Raw genomic sequence first — 25,492 nt, forward strand, 5'->3', positions numbered from 1 at the left:
AGTGCGTTCACATACCATTGGTGCGAAATGGCCAAAATCTGCAATACATTTACTTTCAATCCAAGATGGCGGCTTTCCTGTTAGTTTTAGAGCATAGGCTGCTTTGAATTTTTTGACCGTCCCGACCTAAGGAACGCGTGAGTACCAGGTTTAGTGCATGTACATTCAACGTGCTCCTCAGGAGGACAAGTTTTTGGGGTTATAAGAGTTTTGCCTTTTGTTGAGAAAAATATGAATGAACACCAACTTTGGCGCCCCCTATCTCGAAAACCATGCGACATTTTGAAAAACTTTTAATAACATTAGATCCTCAACTTGTCCACAGTGACCTCACCTAGTTTGAAGGTGATCCCATAAAAGCTCTATGACAAGTGCGTTCACATACCATTGGTGCGAAATGGCCAAAATCTGCCAAAAATGTACTTTCAATCCAAGATGGCGGCTTTCCTGTTAGTTTTAGAGCTTCGGCTACGCTGACTTTTTTGACCGTCTGGCCCTAAGGAACGCGTGAGTACCAAGCTTCGTGCATGTACATTCAACGTGCTCCTCAGGAGGACAAGTTTTACGGGTTGTAAGGTTTCGCCTCTTGTTGTGAAAAATATGGATCAATGCCAACTTTGGCGCCCCCTATCTCGTACACCGAGCGACATTTTAAAAAGCTTTCAGGAACTTATGCTCGGCAACTTGTTCACAGTGACCTCACCAATTTTTAAGGTGATCGCACAAAAACTCTAGGACTAGTTCATTCAAATATCAGGTGTCATAGTGTCTGCTGTCACCAGGAGGCGCTGTTTTTGAAAGTGAATATTTTCATATAGGTGTCTTCAGGGCCAGACTATCATCAATCACAGCAAGTTTGGTTCAGATTGGACTCAGATTCGCAAAGTTGTAGCAGTTTGTTTTTTTGTCACAAATATCTGACTTTGCAGTGTTGCCATAGCAACACCGTTGAACCATTTGTTATCATAATAAGCACGCATCATCTATCATGTGTTTTAAATGTTTTCACAAATTTTGAGTTTGATACGATTAACTATGTAAAAGTTATTACCGAAATTGTTTTTTTTTGTATTTTTTGTTACCACAAGGAGGCGCTGTGCTAAAAATGTACGGTTTTTTCACAGACCTCTTCAGCAATGGTCCATCATCAACCCTAGGTAATTTGGTTGGGATGTGACCTTCTATCGCAAAGTTATAAGAGTTTTGTTGCCTGTGGCGAAAAATTCAAATGTTCACCAACTTTGCCGGCCCCTTTCTCGTACGCCATGATACTTATTAAAAAGTTTTTAGCAACTTTAGATCCTCAACTTGTCCACAGTGACCTCAGCAAGTTTAAAGGTGATCCCATGAAAGCTCTAGGACAAGTTCTTTCAAATACCGATGGTGTGAAATGGCCAAAATCAGCCAAAAATGAACTTTCAATCCAAGATGGCGGCTTTCCTGTTCGTTTTAGAGCATAGGCTACGCTGACTTTTTTGAGTGGCCCGACCTAAGGAACGTGTGTACCAAGTTTCGTGCATGTACATTAAACGTGCTCCTCAGGCCCACAAGTTTTAGGGGCTAAAACAGTTATTTGCCCCGCCCACTTTCATTTGTTAACGCACATTTCCCAAAACACTAATAAACGTAAATTTACACCAGATCTGATGTGCTTGCAAAAATTGGTGAGTTTTGGGGCATGTTCAGGGCCTCAAAAAGGCGATTCATTTGGCGGGCGGAAGAAGAAGAAGAATAAGAAGAATAACTCTTACGATTACAATAGGGTTCTTGCAACCAAGTTGCTCGAACCCTAATAATCTTAGCGATTACAATAGGGTTCTTGCAACCAGTTGCTCGAACCCTAATAACTCTTACGATTACAATAGGCTTCTTGCAACCAAGTTGCTCGAACCCTAATAATAATAATCCTTCCAGTTTCAATAGGTTTCTTGCAACCTTGTTGCTCGAACCCTAATAATAATCCTTCCAGTTTCAATAGGTTTCTTGCAACCTTGTTGCTCGAACCCTAATAATAATAATCCTTTCAGTTTCAATAGGTTTCTTGCAACCTTGTTGCTCGAACCCTAATAATCCTTTCAGTTTCAATAGGTTTCTTGCAACCTTGTTGCTCGAACCCTAATAATAATCCTTCCAGTTTCAATAGGTTTCTTGCAACCTTGTTGCTCGAACCCTAATAATAATAATCTTAAATATGTATAGAGGCAGCACAAAACCAAACTAAGTAAACATGTGGGTCACACCCTCTGACACATTCAAGTGCTAAACAAAGACAAAATAAATGTCAAAACTAAACCACTATAATACTATTATATTGGTTTTTTGGAGGTATTGAGAAGTGCAAAAATAAAAGGTTGTGCACATCTTTTGTAATGTAAACATGAGTCATCTCCCTTTACACAATAACAGCTGTGACAACTATCACATCAAATTGCTTTGGCTGGACAGTGAACATCTCCAGGACAAAAACAGTAAACAGGGCCCTGGCACAAATGCTACCTGAAAGATTAAGGTAGATCTCTAGAAATATTTTAAAAGTAGAACGAAATCTGAGCCAAAATTGCACAATATGTAGTAAACCAGTCAGTTATTCTATCATTTACCCCATTATAGGTTTTTTACAAGAAAGACAAGTCTGGCTTTAAAGCAGCGAGGCAATAACTAATAGCACTTGTTATATTTTTGCTCCGCTTTTATAGTTTATATAGTTCATACGGTGCAATGGCTGCAAAGAACGACTGGATAGATTTTTGTTTCACAGAGCCGCTCTCGCTAGCGATGCTAACGGCAGACGTCGTGCTAGCTTGAGCCCGCAGAGTCACACTGTCAGTGTAAACACTGAGGTGGTGCCGCCACAGGCGTTGTGTTCCCCGTCCTGGCTGCTACCAACCACCGGCATATTTTCAGACCGCTCCTGGTCGCTTTTGCAGTATCCAAACTACGTCCACACAATTGACGTCGTGTTGCCTTTTTTTTAACAATGTCTTCGCTGTGTTCGGCATTATTTTCGCTGTCTTCGCTCATTTTTTCCTCATTTCTTCAACTTCTTTCCTGCTCTCTCTCTGGTTGGAACTTTAGCGACGCTGCTCACAATGTGTTAAATGTCAATATTTAACATAGGAGTCTGGTGTATTTAGAGACAGCACTGCTGAAAGCCGGCCATCGTGACCCACGTTCACTGGTATTTCACTTCAGTGAACAAATCTTTCTCATGATTCAGTTTCAGTGAAAACAACTGCTTTACAAGTCACTAGTTTGTGTTTGCGTCGCGTTATAAAACCACGTCACCACAGTTTAACGCAGCCGTTGCTATGACGACTCCGCCCTCTTTGAGGAGGAGCTATGAAGTCGTAGAAAACAACGTGACTGATCTACTAGAACTTTTTTACTGAACACAAGCATGAGTTTAAAAACACATTGTCATATCATGTCTCTACTTTTGCACCTTATTATAGAGAATAGCATCAATAAGAGTGTCAATAATTCTCCGTATCAATAATGGTAAAGATACTTTCTGTCGTCTAACTTCAGCAGAACAGAAAATCACTTTCTACTTTCAAATGTTTTCCACACCGCTGTCATGACACACACACAGATGCTGATGCTCAGGCTCAGTGACTGCAGTATTTAATCAAATGTCCTGATGATCCGCTCACATCTGGACATCTGGACGTCCCCGTGTGTCACTACCACGGTGATGTATGTACACTGTAAACATTTATTTGTTGTTGTTAATGTCTATGTTTTATTTTCTCCTTTTTCTACAGCTTCAGCTTCATCAACGTGAAGTGTAAAATCCAATGACTGCACTGTGTTGTCAGAGTTGCTGAACTTGGATGCTGTAAAAATAACTCAAACGATATGAAGTTAGTCATATCAAATGTCAAATGTTATCAGGTTTGTGTCTGTAGACGTGTCCGGGGTCGGTCTCTTGTGTCACGTACGAAGTTTCGAGGCGATCGATCAATGCATGTTGAAGTTACAGGGCACTTCCTGTTTCGTGATCGCCAAACTCCCCATGTTTGCCGTAGCCGCGCCTTTTTGTCTTTGATGTGTCCAGTACGTTTTTTTTATGTTGGTACAATAAACGCCCACTTCCTTATTACGAGTTCCCACCAAGTTTCGTGAAATTTGGTGGAACTTAATTTTGGCTTGCTCCATCCACGTTTGGCCTTAGGGGGCGCTATAGAGCTGTTATCTGTTCTTCCTTCAGATTATTATAATCTCCTTGGCTTTGCGATCATTTTTGAGTGGGTTAACGTGCATAAAAACTCTTGAAACTTAGCATGGAGGTCAGGTCTGGTGAAAATGTGATACTGGCATAGTTGCCCGACCTGTGTGTTGCTCAAGGGCTCTATAGCGCCCCCTAAGGTGAAAACAAGGCAAAATTTAGTTCCACCGAAATTAGGTGGAAAGTTGTTACAGACCAAGACGAAGAAAAAAGTCGACCGTAACCATGGCCTCAACTCAACAGGAAGTCGGCATTTTTGAATTTTGGCGATTTGCACCCTACATAAATTAATGAAGTCGTCCGAGTGCGTTTGTCCGACATAAAAAACACGTCAAGTTGTACTAGACGCATCAAAGGTGAAAAATTGCGGAAAAACGTTTTTCATAAAGTGTTTTATTTGTAATATTTCATGGGTTTTTCTGTCCTCACTGTGTTGTTAGTGTTTGTTCATCGATTCACTTTGTCGTCTGCACTAAAATGTCTTTTGCGACGATGATCACGTTGATGTAAATGACTGTTAAAGGTCCACTGTGTAGAATTTAGGGGTCAAATTTAAAGTCCAAGTGGTTCATGTTTGTTTTGGTTTGACCTCAGATTGACTGAGAAGTTGATCAGTGAAGGAGATTATTCATAATCAGATAAAAAAAAAGATAGAAAACTGAACAATGTCATGTCAAATGACTTGAGGTGCCTATATGTCCACAAGGTGGCAGCAGCAGTAAGTGTTCCTGAAGGCATCTCTGCGCTGCTCCTCTTGGCTCCATGCACTGTTTAACGCCCTTAAAAGTGACGACATTTACCAGGGTCACTGAATGCATCTCAGTATCGCTTCTCTAAACTCCACCCTTATTCTTCAATGCCATTAAATCTACACACTGGGCCTTTAAAGACACATACAATGTGTTTGCACTGTTACGGTTTATGTATTTAAGGAAAATCTTTAAGCTTCTCTGTATTTCTTGAATGTGAATGGATGGATGGATGAATGTTGACACATTACATTATGTTACATTACATGTCATTTAGCAGACACTTTTATTTTAAAGTGCTTCAAGTAAGCCAAACTATAAAGTGCTAACTATAAAGACACGTTTCACTGAAAGTACATTTTTCTGTGAAAATGATTAGGAAGTTTTTAAAAGTCTGTATTTGATGAAAGTCATGCAGACACTGTTTAACCAGAAATATGTTTTTCATTTTTTGCTTCATTCTCAGATAAAAAAATACTTGTGCCTTCTTTATATACTGTGTATCCATTTGTTACTTTAATAATGGGAAATAAATATATTTTACTGCCTCTGTGTTTCGTCAATGTTGTGAAAACGATGACGTTTGGTGAAACGTCTAAAAGCAGCATGTTAAAACGACAAAGCAGTCTAAATGTCATTGTTTTATTTTAACGTCAAATACGTAGAAAGTGTTGTAGTAGAGCGAGATGTCGGAAACGTTAAGACCGTTCCAAACGTGAGGGTTTGGTAAGATGCCAACAACGGTTTAAATGGGTTAGGGTTACGTGATGTCACGTTGGTGAAACATCAAAAATGACAAAATTAGCCAAAAGTTAAAAAGCTAAAAAAAAAACGATACAGACGTTTTATTCTAGTTAAGCCAAAAAAACATAAAAAGAAGACGTAAACATTAGAAAAACAACGGAGATGGAATGAACCGAGCCAGAGGAAAGAAAGAGAAATAATATCTCTTTGTTTACGTTTATGTGTGAATATTTACTTTACAGACCCCGCCCACATAAAAAAAATAAAAAGCAACTACTGACAAATTGACTGATTTCCTGTCATAATATAAAACTATAATAGATCAAAATACTTGGATCATTGATTGCATTTCCTTCTCGTATTACAAGTTAAAAATAGGTTTTGTTTTCTCCTCTTTTATTATTTTTACAGTTCAACACTTTTTTCACCAGCATGTGTGAAGTCTCTGAAGACAGGACGTGTCCTCGTGATGTCTCGCGGTGGGAGGAGTTTTTATGGAAAAATACCGTTTCAGGTGGACACTTTTACAGGCGTCGCGATGCACATCCGCCATCATTCTTTATTTCTGTCTCTATTTTTGTCACGCAGTAAGCAGCAGTGACTACTCTCTGCTGCTGAGCAGTTTCATGAATGTATTAGTTTTAAATGAGCGTCACTTGTCAACTCGTCCTTTCTCACAACAACAACAGGTTCACTCGGAACGAACTCACGCTCATGGGCTTTTCTGCTAAAAACACTCTCGTGCTCTTTTGTTCTCTGGTTTGTTTTGGATCAACACCGCAGGCGCAGGATGAAGGTGAGGAGACGTTTGAGTTGTATTTTTGAGTCGTTCGCTCATTTCAGGTATGAAATAATATGGTTAATAGTTGTGACGCAGTACACGCAGCTCGGTGACAGAGACGTCGAGTTAAACATGCAACTGAAACAAAGTAAAATATGCAGATGTTTGTATAGAAATGATAACAAATAATAACTTATTTTAAATGCAGACTTGTAGACTTTCACTTTTACACCCATTGGTTTATTACAAAGCTGCTGCTTTGCAACTGCTACGCAGTTCACTCTTTCGGTTTCTGATTGACTGTTTGCGTTGTATAGTTCTGTACATATAAATGTATATATATATATATATACACACATATATGCATATATATATGTATGGAGGACCAAAAGGGCCAAAATTAAATAAATAAATACACCATTAAACATTCATTAAATTTGTGATTAAATAATTAAATGTGTCATTAAATAATTAAAGACACATTTTAATTAATTAATGACACATTCAATTATTTCATGGTCCGTGTTGCAGTGGATCATTAATTTATTTTATCTGTCAAAGTCTCCCATCAAAGTCAGAGGGCGGGGCTAACGCTGATGGAGTCTGATTCATTGCTTTGGTCTGAAATGGCATGGCTGCCATGTATCACAGCATAGCAGCAGAGAAAAGAAATATAAACCTGAAATAAATATTTTTCTGAGTCCCTGAGCACAGTTTTAAGATCATTTGAGGCGAGAAATAAGTCATTTAGAATTCAAAAATGTGGTTTGTGTATTAAGATAATTATTAAGATAAGTTTACTTGAAGCTCTTACTTACTTCTAACTCTTATTTGTACCCAAATTTTTAAATGCACTTATTGTAAGTCACTTTGGATAAAAGCGTCTGCTAAATGACATGTAATGTAATGTAATGATAGAGGGAAAATTGAATTTGGGCCGAAAGTTTTATTTACAAGATTAAACTGAGTTACACAATCTCTATCGATCGCACTGCACCTGTACACACACAGTGCCGGCCCTGAGTAATTTGGTGCCCTAGGCAAGATTTTAGCTGGCGCCCCCTTGCATCGCAGCAGTCAATTTCACAATCAACTTTCATACAATCACACAGAAACTGCATGTGTGTATTCAAGATTTTATTTCTTTGAGTAAAAAATATCACACCAAATAAAAACTAAAGAAAGAAACAAGTGATAAAATTAAAAAGGACAGCAGCACCTGATGCTGTGTCACTGGGGGTGGTACTGAAATATTTTAAAAGTGCATCTGAAGAGAGAAGAGAAGTATATGTGACGACTGCATGTTACATTTTAATAAAAAAACAGATGCTTGGTGTGCTATACATGAGATTAATATAGACTAATAATGAAAATGTGATGAGATTCATTCAACTTTATTGTCATTGCAATGCAATTCAGTCTAACCTGAGTGAAAAAAACAGTAAAGTGCAGTGAAATGAATCTATATGTATATATAGCCTATGAATGATATGGGAAAGCTAAAGTATGAAATATTAACAGTAATACACTTTAACTGCACTTTAACATCAATGTAAACTTTAACAAACATAAACTGTGACACATAAAACCAAAGGCTTACAACCACCCTATTACAAAGGGGATGGACAACTAAAAGCATTTTAACTGACCTACAAGCAGGAAAGAGCCCTGTAAAATAACACCTGAACAGGCCTAACGTTAAGTTTCCAAACGTCCCTGATGAATTTAAGGTGGAGTAACATTAACACACGTCGACTCAGCTATTTATTGATTATTAAACAATGTTGCTATCGTCCGAAGTAAGCTAGCAAGCTAACACTCTGCTCCAACAACGGTAACTACGATGCATTAAACTATTCATTTCATGCACTTCATCACATTGACATTACTGTACCTCTATCTTTTTCACGTTTTTCTTCCTCTTCTTTCCTTCTTTTCCTTCCTTGGGTGCCGGATGGCTTCAGTTTTTTGGACATAATTCCGATACAGTGTCATTAATCTTTTTCTTCGTCTCTGGGTCACAGTCTGTTCAGATTCAGGCAACTGGCCTCTTGACCCCGCCCCCCTCACAGAGGGCAGGTACAGAGCGACGGCTCGTTGCACCCAGAAATAAGGCTTCTGCATTATTTAATAATCTTTGCTATGACTTTATGTCGCTGTGGGCTTATATAATATTTCGAAATAATAGTAATAATGGTACTGGTAAAAAAAAAAAAAAAAGTAGTATTTATAATTTAATTTTTTTTTTTTCCTCCGTTTTCGGCGCCCCCTGCGGATGACGGCGCCCCTAGCATTTGCCTATACTCCCTATGCCCAGGGCCGGCTCTGGGTGGAGGATAAAGCGGTAGATGATGACTGACATATACAATGACAGTGCAACTTTAATATAAATCTAAAATTCGAGTTGAAGTAAATGAAACATTAATAATATACAGACTTTCAAACTGTCATGTCAGAACGTTTACATTAGAAACAAAATATCGTGTCAACAACAAATCTATTGATTGATTATCTGTTGTTGTTTTTTAATCCAGTCTCCAGAACGTACGTCAAGGAGGGGGAAGACGCCGTCCTTCACTGCTCTTCTGAAAACAGGCAGAGTCTGGAATACTCAGTGGTACAGTGGCAGAATAAAGACAGTAATGACGTGTTCCTCTACGAGCGTGGATATAACTCTGAGGATGACAGTTCTGAGCAGTACAGAGGACGAGTGTCACTCTTCCACGACGAGCTGAAGAATGGAAACGCGTCCATGATCCTCAGAGACACGAGGATTGAAGACACGGGGATTTACACCTGCAGACTCTCAGTAGGCTCAGGACGGTCCAGGACGCAGCTCATTGTCGGTGAGTACTTTCATAAAAAAGCAAGCTTAAAAATAAATAAATATAGAGATATAATAAAATAAGAGGAGGCGGTGCAATAGAAAGTTGTCTATCTCATCCTGAGTTGAATGCTAAAGGAGAAGAGGTGTGTTTTTAAGTTAAACATTCTATAGACTGGAAGCAGCTATTTGAAAAGGCTCCATCACCTCTGGTTTTACGTCGAGGAGTCTGGAGATGTATTCAGTCACATAAATAGGCCCATTTAAAACCTTTAAAACAAGCAATAACATCTTAAAATCAATCCTAAACAGTTCATGTATTTTATTAATCGATATATAAAATGTTTAGTGTATTTTTGGTTAATTCAATTTAATATTCAATATAATACATATGATGATTATCAATGCAACAGACTTTAAAACCAGGAACAGTCGTTACTGAAACTTCATCATGATGTGACGATATTCAAAATCTAATTGAGATCTAATATCCATATATTACCCAGTCCTAATTCAGAATAGTTTGACTGACGAGCTGACCCACAGGAAATGGTTCAACGTGTCTGGATGATGGATAACCACAGTGCTGCAGTGGTTTATAATCATGTTATTGTTTTTACTATTTTTGTAGGAGCCGTTCAGGCGCCAGACCTCAAGATTGTGAACGTGTCAGAGGCCGGCGTGGAGCTCCAGTGTGTGGTCAGAGGTTCTTCATCAAAGCCGAGTGTAGAGTGGCAGACGTGTGAAGGAACCTCTCTTAATTCAGAGGAGCCACTGGTCTCTGAGACACGAGGCCGTTACGACACCACGCTCCTCGTCACTGTGACGGAGACGAAGACCAACTGCTTCCGCTGTGTGGTCAAACAGGAGGACATTTACCACAGGATTGACACTAACATCACTGTGTCAGGTGAGACTCTCCTTAAACACATGTCAGGTCTTCATGTATGATGTTGTTGGTCTTTACCTCGTTGTTATGACCACTGTTCTGCTCATGCTGTCGTCTGTACATTTACATCCTGTTTGTTTTCTCTTTTCTTCAGACAAACTCGGTACAGTTGTTCACTTAGCTTCATGGGTTTCTGGAGTTGTCACAGTTACAGTGGTACTTCTGCTGGCTCTGGTTCTGTATCTGATCATCAAAAAACGCATAAGTCGACGTAAGTTATGAAATATTTGATGGCATTTAAATATTAATTGAGCTGCATCTGACGATTCTTTTCATAATCAGTCAGTGAATAATTTTCTACTATTAATCAATGAGTTGTTTGATCCAGAGAATGTCAGAAGATGTTGATCAGTGTTTCCCAAACCTTGATATTGTGACGTCCTCAAATGTCTTATTATGTCCACAAAGCAGCATGTTTCACTTTTAAATATGTGGCTCTTGTGATTTGAGTTTGTGTCGGAACAGAATGTGAAGCCAAATGACATTAATGTGGAAAACTGTAACTGTAACACGACAGGGAACATGAGCAGAGAAACAGAGGAGATGATGAAGAACTTCAACACCTCAGGTAAATATAATCAATGTTTTGTGTTTCATTCACTCATTTCACTCACTTCCCTGCTGGTCTGATGGACGGACAATGTGCTTCTCCTTTAAGAACAAAACACTCATTATGAGAGAATTGACACCAAGGACATGATGAATGGATCAGTGAAGGAAGAGGAGACAAGACAGAACAACGGCTCAGGTAAACATGAGCAGGTGTTTTCAACTTTCCTGTTTAATCAATGTGATTTAGTTTTTAAACAAAATCATTTCTAGCAGAACTAAGTTTTGATTGTTGTTTGGTTTATCGGTGATTTGACTGATTAAACATAATAATTGAAACGTAGAACGTGTGTCGTCACAGATGAAGGCGATGAAGACATCGTACTGGAGAGTTGATGAACAGAAGTCTAACGACGATGAGATGTTGTCCGTGTTTATTTAGCCACAACGCTCCCATTGTGATACCTTCTCACTGTTCTTCTTCCAGGGAGTCCTGGTCAGGATCAGCCATAAAACGCCTGTGAAGGTGTTTTTAGATAAGACGGAGAAAAACAGTTTGACCCAATTCAGAGTTCATTCTGGGAGCTTTTCAAACAAGTCGAGCGGTAGACGTGGTGCTGTACGACAAGAGGCTAGAAACATACATAGGTTAGTTTGAGGACTTGTTCGTAAAAATCAGCATATGCATTTCCCTCCTGTGGATAAGAGACAACCAACCTACAGAGAAGAGATGAATGTAACAGCCATTCACCTTCATATGCCTTGATATTTGTAGGAGGTGACTCTTTTCTATACGTGAGCTGTTAAAAAGTGAAATCAGCTGTATTAGCGCGTACTTGGTTTTTCTTGAAGTCAAAGTTTTAAAAGCCACGTGTGTCGTCCACATATAAATGTAGTTTAGCTGGAGCTAAATCGTATGTTATCGTATGTATTTTTTTTGGTTTTTTTTACTACTTAACATTTATTTCCATGTGCAATCATACAAAGAACAAATATACAACAATCACATAGCACATGATTTCGCTCCACATTGACCTACAAATTCAAATTATATTACACGTACAGCAGGAGCCTGATTCATCTCATTCAAGCCCATATGCAGTCACCCATGTATTAACACAGTATTACCACATCAAATACTCCTCTGTAGCTGTAGTATTACAGGTGTCCACTGAAAGCTCCTGTCCTGAGTTGGAGTTTGGCTGTAATCATCAGAATTACTGATTTATTACCATTACTGATTCTAATACTCTCCATTAAATACACATTTTTTACTCTTACCCTCCATTGTTGGACAGTTGGTAGATTAACATTCCTCCATAACACAGTAATCATCTTTTTTGTGATCAACAGCAACACCCAGATTAAATAAGCCTGTTTTTTGATGATTGTATTTCCTGGAGTTTTTCCCAATATAAAAATGTCTGGCACTATGTTGTTGTTGTTTTTTAAAGTACTTTATAAATAAAGTTGGATTGGATTGAGCAGAACAAACATTTAAAGCTGCTCTCAGTAAGAATGAGCATCAAGAACTGGCCCTAAAATGTTGACGTCACATTTTAGAATCGGCTCCGCTCGCTTGGAACCTCGTCAGAGCAGGAACTAAACAAAAACACCAGGTGCTATCACTGATGGAGAAGCAATAAAAGAAAAACTGAGCAGAGTCTCGTAGAGCTACAAAAGTGCCTTAACAAATGAGGAACTTGTCCGTATGTGTTATGTTTTCTGTTGTCTTGTTCATTGTACATTGATTTCCTTCATCGTCTGCACTTTAATTTATTGTAATTGAGTCTTAAAGGTCCACTGTGTAGAATTCAGGGTTCATAGTTAAATGATCAACACAATCACAATATATGTGACTGAAAAGTTGATCAGTGAAGGAGATTATTCCTAATCAGATTAAGAAAGAGATAGAAAACTGAACAATCTTGGTTCTCCAGTGACTTTGATGAAATTGACCGGGGTCATTGAATGCATCTGCTGCTCGCTGTCTCTCTCATGCACTGGAGTTTGTTGTTGTTTGTTGTTTAAATTTCTAAATTTCAGACATATTTTAAATATATGAGATAAATTCAATACAGATATTAGTCTGATCATTTTTAAATCGGTTCCTCTTATTTCAACATGCAACTTCACCCCGAATGCCATTAAATCTACACCCTGGTTCTTTGCACTTTTACTGTTTATGTGTTTGAGGAAAAGTCTAAAGCGTCTCTGTATTTTGTGAATCTGTGAATGTGAATGAATGGGTGATCTTTCAGGGCTGACTGAATGAATGTTGACACGTTTCACTGATGAAAATAGTTTTTTCAGTGAAATCGTTTTTGATTCTTTGTTTCGTGATCATGTAAATAAGAAGAAACATGTTTTTCTCAATATATTTGTAATCATGTAAAATAAATATATATTTATCACCTCTGTGTCGTCACTTGATAACTGAGTTAGAAAAACACTAACAACAAACTATTTTTCATTTACTATATATAATGATTAAGCCTCCGCTACAGCAGGGGGCAGTGTGTAGTTGATTTAACAACGGTCTGTCTGACAGAAAAAGAAAAGGAGGCCGAAACATCGGTGATTCAAACTGAGGGCGGTTAGTTTTTCCACACACGCGGAGGAATGTTTTCGATAGAACCGGGATTAAGTCGACACCGAGGTGACGAGAGCGGGGCTTCGGATAGCTGAGCTGCGGAGAGCGGGGAACCTGCTGTGTGACGGAGGTAAAGTTTGACTACGTTCAATATATCGTAAATAATACGCTGCTGCGTCATGAACACAATGTACAGAAACATAAAGTAACCACTACAGTGTTTAATGAACGTTTACAAAATGTCACATAATGTTTATATATTAACATAATCATATTTCACATGGGACAATCAAAAAAATACACCAGTTAAATTACAAACAACTGTCATTTCGTGTGTCTACCACAAGAGAGCAGACTTGAGCAGTATTGTTTTTCAGTTTTGATGTGCTTTCTATTCGCGGTATTACGGCACGTTTCCCCCCTCAGATTTTGGCTAGACATGTTTTCTGAATGTTTACGTTTAAGAACAAACATTATTCTTCAATAATTAAAACCAGTTTCCCCGCTGTTTAAGCTCCTTAAATTTGAATATTTTCCAGATTTCTTTGCTCTGTATAACAAAGAAATCATGACAACTGAGTCTACTTAAGTTGTGTTTTAAGTTTAATGTTGTTGTCTTTTCCTATTTGTGGCGGTGATTTGCACTTCAGGGCCACCATAGTCATGGGCAGACATTTCACAATAAGGCCATTTAAACATGAACATGTCGGCTCTTAATTTGTAATTCTTTGAAATCCACGCAGTAAAAATTATTAAAATGAGTGTCATCGAAGATAGAGGTGACCAGATTCGCCACGGCTTAATTGAGTTCATGTCATGTCTGATTACCGTAACGTCTGTAATACGGCGACATTCGTCATCCAGAGTTGTTGTAGTCATTCATTAGGGTTTGAAAGTTTTCTGCTTCGTGTGTGTGTGAGTTAGTTAGTTAGTTAGTTAGTTATCGCTTCATCGCGAGAGTAACCGATCGGTTCCACTGATTTACTAGTGTTGGATGAGCGTCACTTGTCATCTTATCCTGTTTAACTCTCTGAACTAGTAGTTTTTTTGGTCAAAAGCCGGTTTGGATTTAAGCTAACTTTAGCTATACTTCAGCTAGCTGTAAACTGGATGTTAGCACAACACGACGGAGAGCTCCGTCCTCCCCTGTGTGGGTGACTTTCGCTGAATAATAATAATAATAATAATAATAATGCTCTCAGCGACTAAAAACACGCTCGCGTTCGTCCTTTTTTGTTCTTTTGGAGCAACACGGGAGCAAGAAAATGAAGGTAACGGGACGTACCAACATTAGCTTCATATTTCAGGATGCAGCGGTTTCTGTGCTGATGTTGTGGAGAACTGGCGAATAAACACTCGCCTGAGTTAAGTCTATGTTTAACCAGTTAGCGAGTTAAAAGTTAGACTGTAAGTTTTAAAGTTAAATAAGTTTCTGAAACTTTTTTCTACGCGTGAGTGAGTTTCAGAGAGAGAGAGGACATTCTGTCCAGATTCATCATGACCTTCATGTCCATCATATAATATTATTACTGAAGTAAAAGTCTTAAAGTTCAAGTATCAAAAGTCATTTTCTGATATAAAATGAACTTACAATGTACTAACCCCATGTTGAAGCGTGTGAATGGTTTTAAGTAAATGTCATATTCTGGTGTGTGAATGGGTGAAAACTGTAGTGTAAAGCCATCATCATCATCATCTCATCAATACTAGAAAAGCTCTTTTGTGACTGTATGTGTAGGTGTGTATTTATAGACCGAACTCAAACAGGTCTATAAATACAGACCATAATACCAACTCTTTTTCTTCTTCTGATTTATTTGGTAGTAACGAGTGACAAAGAGAGTCAGAGGGAATGTAGTGGAATAAAAGTAGAAGTTGCCAGAAATATAAATAACAAAGTAATGTACAGATATGTGAATTTTGTACAATTTTCTTCAATGCCAAAATTCTAGATTAAATTTTGTCCTGATATATTCACATCGTATTCTACAGACTGAGGAAAACATCTTTGTTTCTCACAGATCTGCACAGTAATCATTTTAAATGTTATTCAAATGAAAATGAGAGTACGCTCAATCTGGATCTGTGACCCGGTTTTAAAGAATCCTGGTGTTTTTAAGTTTGTGACCAAATGTTAATGGTCAGTCTTTCAAACCTGGTAACTCTGATTTTACTCTGAAACCCAGGTGTCACCAGAACGTACGTCCATGAGGGAGACAAAGTCACCCTTCACTGTTCATTTGGAGGAAGCCTTCAGAACACGGTGGTAGACTGGAAGAACCAAGATAGTAAAGAAGTGTTCCTCTACGACCGAGGCTGGCACTTCGAGAACGGGCGGTGCTGTCAGGACGAGCAGTACAGAGAAAGAGCGTCACTTTTCTACGGCGAGCTGAAGAACGGAAACGCATCCATGATCCTCAGAGACACGAGGATTGAAGACACGGGGAATTACACCTGTGTCCTTCCACATGTGAGTTCCAGAGGACAAAGATCCACAACTGAGCTCATTGTCGGTGAGTGCTTTCATTCTTTCGTCGTTGAGCGCTTTACCGTCCGCATGGAGTTAGATTGGTGTCAATATTATCAAACAACAACTTTTTAAGAAGCAAACAACACTTTATGAATCCAGCAACAAAAAATAATCACAAGAAAAAACAAAACACACAAATTGCAGTGATCGGAATTTCTCTTGTGCCGACTCTTTTGTGTTTGCTGCTCCAAACTTGTGTTTTGTGTTTTTGTTTGCCATTCTGACCATGGGCGTGGCTTAGGATGCCACCTTCTGATTGGCTACTGAGTTTTGGAGCGACTAAGTACACACAAGGCTTGGAGTCGCTGTCTGCCTGGAACTCGTTCCCCCAACTTTTCCTCGCCGACATTCGACAAGTTACTTAAAATAATTGTAATGATTAAAACGATGATCTAACGTTTGTCAGATTATCTTTGAGAGATTACAAACAATCTCCAGGTGGACAGAGGACATTTTGGTGTGTGCACAGAACGCCAAGCCAAAAACTTGTTCAGAACTAAAAATATTATTGTTATTAGGCAAATAACAAAGTGAAATCACTGTCTTGTGCCCACTGGACTTCTCCGAAATTAATCAAGCACATCATTTAACCACTAAAACTAATTGTTCTGTTCAGGAACATAACGATATTTTGACATCTTAATCTAGAAATAATTTTTCCCAGTTAAATATATTTTAAAATGTCATTTTGGTTAAAGAGCTTTGACATACTGGTGAATTAACTTCACAGAAACATAAAACTGATTTTGATAGCTAGCATTGCTGTTAATTTAGGGCAGCTGTGACATTTACCTTATATTTGCTGGTGGTCTAATAAATGTGTTAAGCACTGTAGGTGCATATTTTACCCAAATAGTGAAATAATAATACTTCTTCATCAGTAAAAGAACCTGGTACCTGGTGTTTTTATTTTATTTCCTGCTCTGACGAGGTTCAGCTGAGCTGTTACTAAAATGTGACGTCGACAGACTGCCGGCTACTGATTAGTCAGAGAGTGTCGTCACTGAAGAGTGAGTACAGTGAAGTCCGGAAAACCAACCAAACCCCGTAGACTCGGCTGCGCCATGCCGTGCCGGAACCATGTATTGGAAAAGCGCAACTCTGGTTAAAAGTGACGTTTTCATCACCCACTGATGTTGTGTTTACTACTGCACTAAAGTGACTTGTGTTGATTATGTGTGGAATTGGGCTGCAACAGTGAATGGATGAATGGATTAGTCATCAACGACTAAATTCATTAACATTGTGTCATCAAGTTCTCTGGTTTTTTTCCCCCAGTTTCTTAAATGTGAATATGTCCTGGGTAATTTTGATCTGATGTTTTTGCGAGTTCACGGTTACCAAAATGAATGAATTAAAAAAAAAGAATAAAATAAATAGATAGTGTAGCTAGTGTTCACTATTAAAACATTAATTTTCGTTTTTTCCTTTTAGAACTGGTCTACAAAAACAGATTTGGACTTAAAAAAGGTGAGTGCTTAAGTTAGTGACTTTTCTTTTTCACACAAAGATCAGCAGATTGATCACTTAAGGACTGCAACTCATGATTACCTTTTTCATCAGTCCATCATTTTCTGGATTGTTCAATTAGTTCGGTCTATAAAATGTCAGAGAATGTTGATCAGTGTTTCAGAAACAATGATGCTCTTAAATGTCTTGTTCACAAAGAAACCAGAAAATATTCACATTGAAGAAGCTGGAAAATCCGAGAAACTTGGCATTAGGGATGTGCGATATTGATGAAAATCAATATCCCGATATTTTTTGGGATTTTGCCGATAACGATAATTGGCAATATTTTGCAATTCTCAAAAATGTGTTTGTAAAAGCATGGAACGCCTGTTGTAGCAGCTTTCTCTTGTTAATAGTTTATTACATGTTAATGACAAAATTGACAAAAAACAACTTGTTCAAGAAAAACGGGTCTTATTTATTAACTTAAACTTACTTACTTTTTTACTACTAAAATATTGCACGATGACCAACAAAAACATGAGAGAGTTCTAAACTAATGTAAACAATACTCATCATATTCAAACTACAAGGCATTAACATAAGAATGTGGATAAACATGTAACTGCTGCCAAAGTTTGACCAGTGTGTTTTCATGTCGTACGTTAGCTTGTAGTCGACCGTTGACTGCCGAAGCTCTTCATATTCTTCATATTCTTCATATTCTGTGCGGTGGTTCATTCACAGATGCTGAAACAAATTCGTTGTCGAGTCTTTGACGGCAACCGCTTTCCGACACAGTTTGCAGATTGGCGTCTTTTGAGCGACATCAGTGTTTTCAAAGCCAAACCACCTCCATGTGAGTGAGGAGGATCCACATTTAGCTATTAAATCTAACCACGTGGATTCCGAGGCTGGTAGAGTTTGTTCATTCATGTCTAACTTCAGCAACACATGCAACGACGTTAGCTTGGTTTGTTGTGAAGCGTGGACACGTCATGTGTTCTCAATGTGCATGCGCCGCAGTCTGTCCCACTCGGCTTGATCATGCAGTGAACGTGTGGCCTCTCAAAGGCGTGTTTTGATTGTTTCTTGCAAAATGATTTCTACACACTCAATATTGTGATTTCACACATCGTTAAAACAACTATTAAGATACTATCGTAGACGATTTATATAATGCAGTCATTGCTCATTAAACACACCACAAAAAGGGTAAAGGGCTGTATCTGACCTGCAGGGGCCGCAAGTCAGAAAAATACTTCCTTTTCATGTATTAATTTGTTAAATGAACAGCAAGTAATCTATTTTTTAACAAAGACTGACACGGAAAATCGTCAAACCTGCTTGGATGATGGATAACCACATTAATATTACATTTCTCGTTGTTTTTTTTACTGTGTTTGTAGGAGCCGTTCATGCACCATACCTCAAGATTGTTGGTGTGTCAGAGGCCGGCGTGGAGCTCCAGTGTGTGGTCAGAGGTTCTTCATCAAAGCCGAGTGTAGAGTGGCAGACGTGTGAAGGAACCTCTCTTAATTCAGAGGAGCCACTGGTCTCTGAGACACGAGGCCGTTACGACACCACGCTCCTCGTCACTGTGAACGAGACGAAGACCAACTGCTTCCGCTGCGTGGTCAAACAGGAAGACATTTACCACAGGATTGATGATGACATCGTCGTGCCAGGTGAGACTCTCCTCAAAGAGCCCTTTGTTATAAATGTGGGCATGTACGCAGGCCTGTCACGGTAACAAACCGTCCCAGAAATGATTACGATCCATTTTCATCTATTATAATGATAATAGCATAATAATGCAGGTACACCTTTTCAAAGGTCAATAAACTTTTATTTCTAAAGAATATTTAACTCTGGAACTGGAGGACATTTTAAATATCCACAATAAATGAACTAAACAACCAAAAACAATAAAAAACTGGACTCTCAGTCACAGGGAGAAGCAGTCGTCTTGTGTTGAACAACCACACGCAGCAAGTTTCACTGTTACATCTGTGAGCTCCGTGTGGACGAGAGCCGCCGCTTCCAGCGATACTTTAGCATGACGAGCATGGCGGCGTGCCTGAAGGTCATCGTGAAACCGCCACAAGACGACGGTTTCTCCTCAACAGAGAGGGCAACAGTGCTTCGGTTGATGGTGAAAAGAAACGCTTACGTTACTTCCGTTTAAAATACGGCGACTTGTTGCCAGCACTCTCGACGCCGTGGGTGCGACGCGACCAATCACGTTCAGTGTGAACACAGAATCAGATTACACTGCAGCTGTTGCCGCCTGTCGTGATCTACCCGAGCAGTTATAAAACATGCACATCCACATTTGGAAAAATAGCAGAATTCCCCAGGTCTTCATGTATGATGTTGTTGGTCTTGACCTCGTTGTTATGACCCCGGTTCTGCTCATGCTGTCGTCTGTATGTTTACATCCTGTATGTTTTCTCTTTTCTTCAGAGAAACTCTTTGAGAAAAATTCTTCCCACAAAACTCGTGATCTCGTTGCTCGTGGCAACAATAGCGGTCATGGCTGTGATACAGGTGCGCTCGTGGGTATGTGGGTTTTTGGAGCCGCCGTCGTCGTCGTTGCTTTACTCGGGGCTCTGACTCTGTGTTGGCTCAGAAGGCGCAACACAAGACGCAGGAGAAGAGGTAAGTTATTCAAACATTAATATGCTGCAAATTAAAGATTATTTTTCACAGTCAATCAAGTCAGTTATTTTCTCTCCGACTGGTGAGTTGTTTGGTCCAAATATAAAATGCTCATCAGTGTTTCCCAAACCTTGATATTATGATGTTTCTCAAAGGTCTTGTTTTGGCCACAAACCAAAAAAGATTCAGTTTTTACTTATTTATTGATTGATTGATCAATGTTTTTATTATAGAACAAAGAAATGAGAGAATGTTCACATTTAAAAAGCTGGAAAGTTGTTTTTTTAATTTCATGTATTTAAAGTAACCTCAAGGCCCTGGTGTACTGCAGCGCACGAGGACCCATACTGCGTCAATGGAACCGCACGCAAAGAGTGCGTGGATGCGCAAACTGATTTTCTGAGTATTAAGTCCCCCCCCCCTCGCTCACCAAGCAGAAAAAAACTTTTCGAGAACAGAATAATTCGCAGAGGAGAGTCATACGACCCTCGACCTGGTGACCTTTCATCTGTGAGCCGCTCGAACCACACGTGTGCGAGAGAGCGGTAGCATCGCTCTCTTCTTCTTCTTCATTGTTTGGAATGCGTTCTGTTCCCTGTGGGTAGACTTGTACCGCCACCCGATGGTGAAGTGGGGTACTACAGGATCCTGGCGTGCGAGTATACCGGAGTCCGCGATATGCCGTGCACTAGGACTGGGCGATATATCGCGACTTGTTGTCTGTGCGATGTAGATGTCTCGTCTCTCTCTCTCACTGAGAGACAAAACAAGCGCACCTAGTTACATACGTCAGTCTGTCGTGCGTGCAACGTCACACGCCATAAAATATTGTGTTATTAATAAAAGGCCATATCGCCCAGCCCTACCGTGCACACTCCAGCGCGTGGACGGCATGTTTGTGGAAGTTTACCAGGGCCTTAACACGTGAACCAGTTATCAAAATATGGGGCAATTTTGCAATTGTGTGTGATTAATGTGCTGCTTCTTTCTGCCATAGGAGCAGCGCAGGCCAACGCCTCAGGTAAATATGTGCAGGTGTTTTCTTTCTTGCTTAATTAATGTGATCTATTTTTTGAATAATAAGTTGTTTTTCTAACTCATTTCTCACTCCATCTAATTCACCTGAAAGCAACAGCTTTATTGATGATTTGATGAAACCTGAAATCTTTGTCTTCTGGCGTCACAGGTGATCGTGACGGTGATGCGGTGGAGCAGGAGCCGGGCAGGATGTCCCGTCACGGTAAGAATGTGCAGAACACATGTTTTAAAGCTGCTCTCAGGAGGGACGGGTACAACGAGCTGCTACTAAAATGGTACCAGTTACTCAATAATGCCATTTTTCCACGACACAGTCCAAGCACGGCTCGGCTCTGTTTGGTATCAGTCACGTCGTTTTCCATGACTTCATAGTTCCACCAAAACGTGGAAAATCACCACAGCGCGGCTACGTGAAACTGCCGTGACGTGGTTTTATAGTGTAGTATGGGTGGAGCGGGACCCACGACAGTCCGGAGTTAAGACAGACGGCAACAACAAAAAGAGCAGGAAAACAAAGAGCTGCTCATTGTTGTCTTTGTTACATGAATTATGAACATGTACTCAGTAAACATTTATTTAATGTTGCTTTTTTACGTTTTATTTCTCCCCCTTTTCTACAGGTTCAGCTAAATCAGGAACAAGTACAAACTCCAGATCCAGTTACTGTAATGTATCCAGTAACCGCAGCTCTCCTCCTCCCTCCCCTGCACCTCGATCCACCTCAGGGTTCCCACCCCCTACCAGTCCACTGGTCCTATCTAGTTTAGTTCCTTCCAAGACTAATTCTATGTAGCTTGTTCCTCTTTTGTAAATCGCTTTGGATAAAAGCGTCTGTTAAATGCTTAAATGTAAATGTTTCTTGTTACAAACATTTATGTTCACAATACCAAACACCTTTGTGATTGGAGATGAATTTAGAAGTAACCAAAAAAAACGGGCATTAAAATAACTTTATTTAACAGGAAATCAAAGTGTGAGCTGTGTGCGGTCCACAGGCCGTGGGTTTGAGACATTACCAAAAAAAGCTTTTATAACATATCTCACACCATAGGATCAGTGGGAATATTTTTTTAAGGAGTACAGATTATAGGAAAGAGATTTTCAAATGTTTTTATTCTAAAAGATCATGAGTTTGAGCTGACAACAATCAGCAGCATTGTGGTTCTGTTTTTCATCGTAGAAACCAACTCCGGAAAGAAAAAATCTCGTAAAAATTGACCCAGAAAGAAAGACAAATCCGGAACAAAGAAAAAATATCTCATAAAAACAGATCCCAAAAAAAGAATCTTGTAAAAACTGACCCGGGTAAAAAATCTCGTAACAACAAACCCCCAAAAAAAAGTTGTTTCTGAGCAGATGTTTGGTTTTTTTTACGTTGATTTGTTTCGTCTGCACAGATGTTTGTTTTTTTACGTTGATTTGTTTCGTCTGCCCAGATGTTTGTTTTTTACGTTGATTTGTTTCGTCTGCACAGATGTTTGTTTTTTTACGTTGATTTGTTTCGTCTGCACAGACGTTTGTTTTTTACGTTGATTTGTTTCGTCTGCCCAGATGTTTGTTTTTTTACGTTGATTTGTTTCGTCTGCACAGACGTTTGTTTTTTACGTTGATTTGTTTCGTCTGCACAGATGTTCGTTTTTACGTTGATTTGTTTCTACTGCACACATGTTTGTTTTTTTACGTTGATTTGTTTCATCGTCTGCACAGATGTTTGTTTTTTACGTTGAATTGTTTCGTCTGCACAGATGTTTGTTTTTTACGTTGATTTGTTTCATCTGCACAGATGTTTGTTTTTTTACGTTGATTTGTTTCATCGTCTGCACACATGTTTGTTTTTTTACGTTGATTTGTTTCATCTGCACAGATGTTTGTTTTTTTACGTTGATTTGTTTCATCTGCACAGATGTTTGTTTTTTACGTTGATTTGTTTCGTCTGCACAGATGTTTGTTTTTTTACGTTGATTTGTTTCATCTGCACAGATGTTTGGTTTTTTTACGTTGATTTGTTTCATCGTCTGCACAGATGTTTGTTTTTTACGTTGATTTGTTTGATCTGCACAGATGTTTGTTTTTACGTTGATTTGTTTCATCTGCACAGATGTTTGTTTTTTACGTTGATTGGTTTCATCTGCACAGATGCTTGTTTTTACGTTGATTTGTTTCATCTGCACAGATGTTTGGTTTTTTTACGTTGATTTGTTTCATAGTCTCCACAGATGTTTGTTTTTTTACGTTGATTTGTTTCATCTGCACAGATGTTTGTTTTTACGTTGATTTGTTTCATCTGCACAGATGTATGGTTTTTTTACGTTGATTTGTTTCATCGTCTGCACAGATGTTTGTTTTTTACGTTGATTTGTTCGTCTGCACAGATGTTTGTTTTTTACGTTGATTTGTTCGTCTGCACAGATGTTTTACGACGATGTATTGTCTTAAAAGATCCACTGTGTAGAATTCAGGGGTGAAAACAGATTTTCTTCAGACCGCCCTCTCTACATCTGGTTTTAACTCATGTTTCCGGCATCTACGTCAACATCTCATTCCTATCCAGTCACATTTGTTTTCAATTATTTTTTTTTATTATTTTTTTGTTCCTTCATGTGGTGCATATATCGCCACAAGGTGGCAGCAGCAGTGACTTGCGATGGAATTTGCGATGTTCCCTGAAGACATGTCGTTGCTTTCGTTAACTTGTGATGGAGATTTGCTGTTAAACCGAATTCGAGTTTAAAATTATGTTGACCAAATTATTATTTTTTTTTTTATCCCTCATTTCGACGTGCGCCTTCAGCCTCTGATGTTGTTTAAATCTACATACTGGTCCTTTAACGACACATGAAATGCGTCTGCACTCGTAAGGAATATTGTTGTTATCGTAAACGTGCCAACATTTTCTTGAATTTGCACTGTGAATGAATGGATCCTCTTACAGGGGATGAATGAATGAATGTTGAAACATTAGATTTAGTTTCTTCAGAAATGTTATGGAAGAGTTCACATTTGCTGAAAGGAGGAAATGCTTATGCTTTATAGCCTTGAATCTCACGTTGGCTCCATTTATGACCAAAAGAAAAATATTTATGTTAATTGTATAAAATAAATATATATATATATTTTACTACCTACGTATGTGTTGATGTCCTGAGAATGTGTTTTTACTTCAAAGGTTATTTCATAGTATATTTTACTACACGTCAGTAACTGAACACACACTATTCTGAAAACTCACATTTCTAAATATCGTCGTTTTCCAACTCTAATTAATATAAATAATACAAAATCTCGTACGTAATATTACGAGTTTATTCTCCAAAGATTCGATTTTTTTTTTCTTTTCAGTTTGGCCCTTATACTCATCTTCGTTTTTAATTTTAATATTATAAAATTAAAGTCCTTAAGTAACATAAGAGGATTTAGAACAGATTATCCTTTTGTCACATGAACAACATGAACTGAAGAAAGAAGTTTCCTTGTTTTTAAGTTGTTTTTAAAACAGATGGAGGTGACGACAGGTGAAGAACTCCCTGCTCCTCGTCTTATATTCAACACATATTCAGGTATAATGGAAATACTGAAAATGACACCCGTTCCCCTCCTGTCTTTGCCCGCTACAAAACTCATCTACTCAACCGTTTCCACTGCACTTCCTGCTTCATCACGAGCTCACGTGACTGAAGATTGCAGGAAATGCCATTGCAGCTGTTTTGTGTAAACAAACGTGGGCAGAAGAACGAGTGGAGGAGCAAACGTGACCTGAAAGAAGAGCAGAAAGTTCCAGACGGTATCATTCTGTGAAAATAAGACACTTTATATGGTTCTGCAAATTTGTCTCTACATGTTCTGAGAGTCATTTTGTTTATTCCAACGTACGCTGATTTCTGAACTCTTTAAAACATTAGTATTGTGAAAACGACACATTTAAACATCATAAACTCAGTGTGGTAGTGAAACATAATATTAAATAAACATAATATTTAAATGCCAAAATGAAATCTAAAAAACGTGAACAATTTAGTAAACTAATAACATTATTAAGAAGTTAAATTGAACATCATTTTTATATTTTTTTGATGTTTTGCTCGTGAAATTTTTTGGTTTAAATGTTTCACTAAACTGACAATTCAATTTAGAGTTTAAACTAGGAGTTGAAATTTTTTTGACGATATTTGTAACGAGAAAACATTGTATCTCATTATAACGTGATAGTTTCTCGTTATAACGTAATACTGAGCACCCATTTTTTTTGTATGTGTGGCAGCATTACCCTTCCGTATAAAAAATATCTAAAATTCATAAAAAATCATAACGTCCAAAAAAATTTAAACTCGTATTTTAGTTTAGAGAGACGTCAAAAGCGTCATTTAAACATCAAAAGTGGAAAGATGTCACTCATG

At 38.6% G+C, this 25,492-nt stretch overlaps 2 protein-coding genes across 6 annotated transcripts in view; both read left to right on the forward strand.

The window, feature by feature from the left end:
• Positions 1-13,238, forward strand: part of LOC131461023 (butyrophilin subfamily 3 member A2-like) — an 81,472-nt gene extending 68,234 nt beyond the window's left edge. For 2 of the 4 annotated variants that reach the window (XM_058631994.1, XM_058631997.1), the window contains one exon: positions 3,765-5,525. Coding sequence is in view for 2 of the 4 variants with exons in the window: in XM_058631995.1 (XP_058487978.1) it covers positions 9,958-10,236; positions 10,370-10,486; positions 10,793-10,843; positions 10,934-11,023; positions 11,186-11,220 (572 nt within the window). In the remaining 2 variants the exon portion in view is untranslated. Of the gene's footprint in view, positions 1-3,764; positions 5,526-9,957; positions 10,237-10,369; positions 10,487-10,792; positions 10,844-10,933; positions 11,024-11,185 lie in introns of those variants that run through there. The other 2 variants (XM_058631995.1, XM_058631996.1) reach the window with 2 other exon arrangements.
• A 190-nt stretch (positions 13,239-13,428) lies between these two features.
• LOC131460997 (butyrophilin-like protein 3) lies at positions 13,429-24,194 on the forward strand. 2 transcript variants are annotated; one of them, XM_058631954.1, is made up of 8 exons: positions 13,429-13,547; positions 15,604-15,930; positions 17,382-17,417; positions 18,809-19,087; positions 19,866-20,060; positions 21,058-21,081; positions 21,247-21,300; positions 21,719-24,194. In XM_058631954.1, the coding sequence occupies exons 2-8, from the start codon at positions 15,828-15,830 to the stop codon at positions 21,889-21,891; spliced, it is 864 nt and encodes a 287-aa protein (XP_058487937.1). In that variant the 5' UTR covers positions 13,429-13,547; positions 15,604-15,827; the 3' UTR covers positions 21,892-24,194. The 2 variants fall into 2 exon arrangements, with proteins under 2 accessions (XP_058487937.1, XP_058487938.1); XM_058631955.1 differs by lacking the exon at positions 17,382-17,417.
• The last annotated feature ends 1,298 nt before the right edge of the window (positions 24,195-25,492 follow it).

This window comes from Solea solea, chromosome 6 (genome assembly GCF_958295425.1).
Source record: "Solea solea chromosome 6, fSolSol10.1, whole genome shotgun sequence".
NCBI classification, from domain to species: domain Eukaryota; kingdom Metazoa; phylum Chordata; class Actinopteri; order Pleuronectiformes; family Soleidae; genus Solea; species Solea solea.

Coding starts and splice junctions, on each gene's coding strand:
- LOC131460997 (XM_058631954.1), top strand. CDS start 15,828: ATGATCCTCAGAGACACGAGGATTGAAGACACGGGGAATTACACCTGT. Junction 20,061..21,057: donor CACAAGACGCAGGAGAAGAG/GTAAGTTATTCA, acceptor TTTCTGCCATAG/GAGCAGCGCAGGCCAACGCC. Junction 21,082..21,246: donor AGCGCAGGCCAACGCCTCAG/GTAAATATGTGC, acceptor CTGGCGTCACAG/GTGATCGTGACGGTGATGCG.